The 7,270-nt window shown below is 44.3% G+C and overlaps 1 protein-coding gene and 1 pseudogene across 1 annotated transcript; both read left to right on the top strand.

The window, feature by feature from the left end:
• Positions 1 to 596: 596 nt before the first annotated feature.
• On the top strand, positions 597 to 911 carry LOC122544512 (histone H4 type VIII-like). Its single transcript, XM_043683749.1, has one exon. It carries the CDS (start codon positions 597 to 599, stop codon positions 909 to 911), a length of 315 nt encoding a protein of 104 aa, XP_043539684.1.
• Positions 912 to 1,817: 906 nt separating this feature from the next.
• LOC122544564 lies at positions 1,818 to 2,278 on the top strand (annotated as a pseudogene).
• The last annotated feature ends 4,992 nt before the right edge of the window (positions 2,279 to 7,270 follow it).

Genomic DNA, 7,270 nt, shown 5'->3' with positions numbered 1-7,270 from the left:
TTGTTCGCACTCTGTCTCCCACAGCAGGCCCACACACAGCCCGAGAAAGGCCTCTGCCTTTCCCCACAGCCCAGCACTGCAAGCTCTGGGACCAGGTCCTGCTCTGCTCGGCCTCTTACAAAGAGCCCCTGGTTCTCCCTGAACTCACCCTGACTCAATTCCGGTCTCGGAGTATCCTCAGTGCCCCAGGCTCACATCTCGATATGCTGCTGGAAGGAGCCTGCTGTTCCCTCGCTTCCCTGGGCGCTGATCTCTCCATTGCGGTCTGTTTCAAGCAAACAGCTTGCACTCACTGAGTAAATGCTCCTCAATGGCAGCGCTGGGGAAGGGCCTCACGCATGCGCTCCTCTCGTCAGGAACAGTGAGCTTTGGGGAGAAAAGGTTCAGTCTAAGATACAGTTGGGGCTGGTGTGAGCTGGAGGCGGAGCTGGATGAACAAAGCCATTTCCCTGCTCTTTCTGTCACTCAGTTTCCTCTCAGGACCCGCTACTCACTCTCTGTCAGCTCTTTCTCAGTCAGGTCCGGTCGGCCTGTATATAAAAGGAAGGGGAGGCAGCTCGGCTCTCATTCGGCGGTAATTGGAGTGAAGAAGCGTGATGTCTGGAAGATGCAAAGGAGGAAAAGGCCTGGGAAAAGGTGGAGCGAAACGGCACCGCAAAGTGCTCCGTGATAACATCCAGGGCATCACGAAACCAGCCATCCGCCTGGCTCGCCGTGGCGGGGTCAAATGCATCTCGGGCTTGATCTACGAGGAGACCCGCGGGGTGCTGAAGGTTTTGCTGGAGAATGTGATCAGGGATGCGGTCACCTACACTGAGCACGCCAAGCGCAAGACGGTCGCCACCATGGATGTGGTGTATACTCTGAATCACCAAAACCGCACCCTCTATGGATTCGGCGGCCGAGGATAAAGCGATCCTTTTCCAGCGAACCCAAATGCTCTTTTCAGAGCCAACCAAACCCTCCAATAGAGAGCGCAGACCTGAAGAAGGGAAGGGAACATACCACCAGGGGATTGTGTACCGTAACCGGTTGTTTAACGTGTCATTTGTCATTCTACCCAGACGCTGATGTTACATATTCAGTCTTTGTATTTCATTTACTCTTACAGAAATGATACTTTCATGAGTTTTGATGCTGTGACCCTGTGGAATTTTTCACAGCCTGCCCTTTCCATGTACCTGTTACAGACCTTTGAGGCAGCAATTAAGGTGTGTTCCAGGTGATTCTAATCTGAGTGAAATAAAATATATCGATACAGTAAGGCTCTGTAATTTCATCGCGGTTCACTTTCAATAGGTTTAACTCGGCGGATTTGTTTAGGTTGATTCACGGAGGGCACACGTTCGGTTGTTCAGTTTGTCTGGGCTGTTTTAACCCCGTGCTTTCCTCCTGCCTGTTACAGACCGATCAGACAATGATCCCGCCTCCGGTCCACACTGACTGTGAACTAGGTTTTAAGTAATGACTATAAAGTCTAAACTTTTATCTTAGTTGAAGACAGATGGTGATTTGTGTTTCAATGTTTAATTTAATCTCAGGGTTTGTGACAGTGCATTCGGCGGATATCATGAAATCAACCAACTGCCATTTCCAGTGAACCAATCAGACTCAAACAATTCTTTTTCTGCCTTCTCTGTACCTTTCGGAGCTGTTTCTCTGTGGGTTGAGGGACAGGGCTGTATCCAATCCCAGCTCCAGTTCGCTCTCCATTCCCCTGAAACAGGCAGCACCGCAGCAGCCTCAGCATTGACAGTAGCAGCCTGTGTGCGTGTGTGTGCGCGCGCGCGTGTGTGTGTTATAGATAGTTGAAGAGAATGGCCAGAACCAAGCAGACAGCGCGCAAACCCACCGGAGGGAAGCTCCCCGCAAGCAGCTGGTGAGCAAAGTGGCCCACAAAAGTGCTCCGGCCACGGGCGGAGTGAAGAAGCCTCATCGGTACAGGCCCGGTACAGGTGGCTCTGCAGGAGATCCGCTGCTACCAGAAATCCACGGAGCTGCTGATCCGCAAACTGCCCTTCCAGCGCCTGGTGCGAGAGATCGCTCAGGACTTCAAGACCGACCTGCGCTTCCAGAGTTCGGCGATGATGGCTTTGCAGGAGGCCAGCGAGGCTTACCTTGTCGGGCTGTTTGAGGACACCAACCTGTGCGCCATCCACGCCAAGCGGGTCACCATCATGCCCAAAGACATCCAGCTGGCCCGCCGGATCCGCGGGGAGCGCGCCTAAACGGAGCATGGTCGGTCCTGCACATTCACCTCGAGAGAGAGAGAGAGAGAGAGAGACCAGCTTTTCTCAGAGCCACTAAACCCTCCAGAGAGAGCGGGAAGCGCTATGCGATCATCATTTCGTTGTTACAAGCCCATGTCTTGCTGTTGCTACACTGGCTTAATACAGCTGTAATTTGATGAAACTGAATCTGCCCGAGAAAAAGTGCCGAGCGACTAACTGATGCATTTGTGTGACATTAATTATAGTCAATCTTCGGCAAGCAGCAGTGAAATTACAAATTGAGATTTTTAACTGTGATCACAGAAAATAATTGAAGTATGGCCTTCATGCATGGAGGAGATTAGAAATTCTCGGTAACATTTATCTCCACTTGTTGTCCCTCAGCTGCAGTTATGAACGTGGATAAGGAGGGTGGGCAAGGAAATTGGCGCTAAATCATCAATTGCTTTCTTTCAAATTTGAAATTCCCACCAATATTTGGAAAGGAGGTGGCAGTTTTCCAGCGAAGAATGGAACTGAAATAATTTAATTAAAGTAATGAAAGCGCAGGAAATATCCAAACACTTCAACCTCGCCTGTAGCACTGGTATGCAGGTTCCCTCATCATTGAGGAGGATGATACATGTGGAGGCTCCTGCAAAACGTCATTTAATTGTCCACTACTCTTCATGGCCAGATGTAGTGGGTTGCAGAGCTCAGATCAGATCAATTTGTTGTTAAATTGCTTAGTCCTGTCTATTGCGTATGCTTTCACTGTTTACCCTTTGTGTTGTCCTGGGTTCTACCTCTCGAGTTTGACACCTCTGTGATTTAGGAATCCTACACAAATAAAGCCTGATTACATCCGAAATTGTACATGAATATCTATTGTTTCATCGGATGTGAGCATTGCAGAGCAGGCTTTTTGCCCGAAACGTCAATTTTCCTGCTCCTCGGATGCTGCCAGACCTGCTGTGCTTTTCCAACACCACTCTATTCTAAACTCTGGTTTCCAGCATCTGCAGTCCTCGCTTTTGCCATAGTCTTGAATGCCTTGGCATCGCGAGTGCACATCGAAATACTTCTTCATGGTGGTTTCTGCCTCTACCAGCCTTAAACGCTGCGAGTTCCATCTACTTTGGGTGAAGAAAAGGTATTCTTTCATCTCCTCGAAACCACCTGAATCTGACTATCAATCTGTGCCTCACCCAATCTCGGTTACTTATCCATTCAACAAGGGCAAACATTCCTTCATTTCTATCTTATCTAAGTTCTTGATTCCAGAATTGCACAAAATACTCCAACTATAATCTTATAAATTCTGTGCCTCGGCTAATAAAACAGCATCCCATATGCCTTTTCAAACATTTTATTCCTCTATCGGAATACCTTAATGGACTGTTGGGCATGCACACCATGGTTCCCCTGATCCTCGACCTCCCACGGTCCCATCTTTATTATGCATTTCTATATACCACAAATGACAAGAATCCAAAAACAGACCACTGCAGAACTCCACTGGACACAGTATTTCAGTCACAAAAGCATTCTTAAATCATCAGGCTTTGCATTTCAGTCAATCATCCAAATCTCCTTGGATGAACTTTTTCCTGCGCCATCCCTCTTGCGTGCAAGACCTTGAGAAATGCCTGGCTGACGATCAAGTGGACTATGTGAAAAGCATTGCACTGTATGAAAGAATTGAATATAATAAGAACAATGATTACTAGCACATTAAATTTATAACCTGCGGTAATAACCAATGTGAATTGTTACAAAGTTAACAAGCATATTAAAATGGATATATTGCTACGACACTGGGTAAACGACTTCACCCACCCCGCTAATTTAAACCTGAAACACAGAAATGATTTAACGCTTGTTGTAATCTGTTAAAATTCGAGAGGCAAAAATTGCCCCAAAACTCACGAGTTGAAGTAAAAACTAATAAGTTTTTTTTTAAAGTCTAACAGAGAATATTGAACTAAAAACTATTTACAATTTCTTTATCTCACCTATATATAAAAAAACTTTGGATAAATACAAATCTCATCAAAACACTTTCAGTTAAATCCACAATAACACATCTGCGATTGCATTTTTAAGACCAGGTACATGAGCAATTTTAAAATTAAAAGTCTGTAATATCACACTGCAATTCAATAGTCTCATATTCATGTCAGAAAACGTCTTTAGGATGCAAGAAATGTGTTCCCTGCACACAACCATCTCCGACACCTTGATCGTGAATACACAATAAAATGTTGTTAGGCCAGTAGCACACTCAATATTTCCTTTTCAATCGTGGAGCATTTCCTCTGGTGGATGTTGAGCTTCCTCGAAAAGTATACAACTGGCAGCTCAACTCCATCCTCAACTTCCTGAGCAATGCAGCTAGGTAAAAACAATGACTGCAGATGCTGGAAACCAGATTTTAGATTAGAGTGGTGCTGGAAAAGCACAGCAGTTCAGGCAGCATCCGAGGAGCATGAAAATCGACGTTTCTGGCAAAAGCCCTTCATCGGGAATAGAGGCAGAGTACCTGCAGGGTGGAGAGCTAAATATCTCTCCACCCTGCAAGCATTCTGCCTCTATTCCTGATTAAGGGCTTTTTCCTGCTCCTCGGATGCTGCCTGAACTGCTGTGCTTTTCCAGCACCACTCTAATCTAGAACCTGTTGCAACTCCTATGTCACTAGCATCGATGACGACTTTAAAGTTTTTGGAAAGATTGGTGTAACTAAACTGCATGTTATGGTTTGGCGGCTAGTATTGATTTGAATGGTTGAATGTCTGCTGGCATTGTTCTAACCACTGAAACTTCGAGTTTTTCTTCAGCAAACCCGTTATCGGTGTCATAACACAACTGAAGTTTGGAACAGGAGTTCCAGGAATCGAAACACCTCTTTCTTTGACGTTGGTTATGGAAATTCCTTGATGGCCTTTGTCTTTGCATTCCGTGAAGTAAACCTTCCATGACCGATGTCATGTACCAAGAATGCTCCCACTACTTTTGCAAATTCAATTTGCTTCTCGTAGTCATTCAAATAACTCTGCTAACTGTACCATGTGATCTTTTCAGGACTTACTATCAATCACTGCATCGTTCAAATGAACTGCACTTTTTGTTAACCCAGCCACAACACTGAATGAGACTTTCCAATATGGCGGGTGCGTTCTTCATTCTAAAGGGCATCACTTTAACTTGATATAACCCATTTGGGGTTTCAAACGCAGAAATATTCCTTGCCGTCTTTGATATAGGTACCAAACAGTAACCACGCATTAATTCCAACTTGGTGAGGCAACTGGGTTGACTGACTTTCTCGATATAGTCTGCCAATCTAGAAATTTGGTCTGAGTCTGATTTTGTAACAGTGTTGTCCTATTGATCCGGATTGGGATCTAAGACGATCGGTGAACTCCACTGTCTCTGGCTTGGTTCAATGATATGCTTGTCGAGCATGGCCTCGACGTCCTTCTAGACCTGTCTGGCTTTGAAAGGATTAAGACAATAGTGGTGTTGTTTTATCGGAGCAGTATTCCCTATGTCTACTTCACGTACAATAGCATTATTCCTCCCCATCTGATTCTTAAATATTTCCTTATACTGTAGTTCTATGCTCTTGAGACTGGTAGCTGACGAACCTATCACTCTCCCCCAGGACATTTTCATTTTTAAACCTATTTTGAGGAACATCAAAATCCACATCACCTGGATTTGATTCCTCACTTTGTGGGGCAGTAACTAACACCTGTTTCTCTAGTTCTTTCTCTCTCAACTAGTACGGTTTCAAGATGCACGTATGACATAACCGATACTGATTTTATTGTATCTGGCATCTTTACTAGATATTTTACCTGACTCAATGTTTTCGCAATTTGATAGGGACCATTAACTCTGTTTTTTTAAGGGCTCTCCTGACACTGATAACAGTACGAACACATCATCCCCTACGGAAAACGTCCAAGTCTCTGAGATTTTTCCGGCCACCTGCTTCATTCTATACTGTGCTCTCTTTAGGTGCTATTTAGTTAACTCACCTACTCAATTTAATTGCTCCCTCACCTCTGATACATAATCTAAGAGTGAGATCTCCAATTTTGGTCCTGACAATTTTTAATTATTTAATTTCAAAGGGCCTCCCACTTCATGTCCGAATATTAACTCAAAGAGAGTGAACTGAATAGATTCGTTTGGAGCATATCTCATGGCAAACAGTACATTTGGGATACCGTTATCCCAAACTTTTGGATAACCCTGATAATATACTCTCAACATGGTCCTCAAGGTCTGATGCCAACTTTCAGGATGGTACGCAGTGGATTTAAAATGCTGTATACCTACACTATCCATAACCTCCCAAAACAACTTCGCAGTAAAATTTGACTTTTGATCCGACTGAATCTCTCTGGGTATGCCATACTTTGTGTAGACAGTTACTAACTCCTCTACTACCCTTTATTGCCTTGAGACTCTGTAATGGAATTCCCTCCAGAAATCTGGTAGACATATCCATTATGGTTAACAAGTTCCTTTTCCCATTTTTAGTTCTCGGGAAGAATCCTACTCAATCAATTATAACCCGCATGAAAGGTTCATCAAATGCAAGATTTGGCAACAAAGCTGCTTGTTTTACTACCACCTGTGGCTTAACTACCATTTAGCATGTATGACATGTCCAGCAAAGGTTAACCACATCTTTGTGCATTCCAGGGCAATATACAATTTATCATCTTGTCTTGCTGTTGCAAATCTCCTAGCCTTTCAGGACAAAACACTTCTGCCTGACGCTCTGCCTGTTTAGATTTTTCTTGCACCATTACATCAAACAGTGAGTCCGTGAACTGAACCTCATCTCTTTCAACGTTTCTTTTAGTTTTAGCTTCGTACTATTACTAATGATAGTGGGATCTGGTTACTACATAGTCTGGGAAAATACCAAGATATTTATTTTTTAGCTCCTCAGTTTCTTGGTCTTCTTTGGGCTTCTCCACAACAAGAAGTATCACTCCTAACTTGGATCCTACCATATCATTCTCAAGAACAAACTGACACTC

The sequence above is a fragment of the Chiloscyllium plagiosum genome, chromosome 50, assembly GCF_004010195.1.
Source record: "Chiloscyllium plagiosum isolate BGI_BamShark_2017 chromosome 50, ASM401019v2, whole genome shotgun sequence".
NCBI classification, from domain to species: domain Eukaryota; kingdom Metazoa; phylum Chordata; class Chondrichthyes; order Orectolobiformes; family Hemiscylliidae; genus Chiloscyllium; species Chiloscyllium plagiosum.
This window is presented reverse-complemented; position numbering and strand designations above follow the sequence as displayed.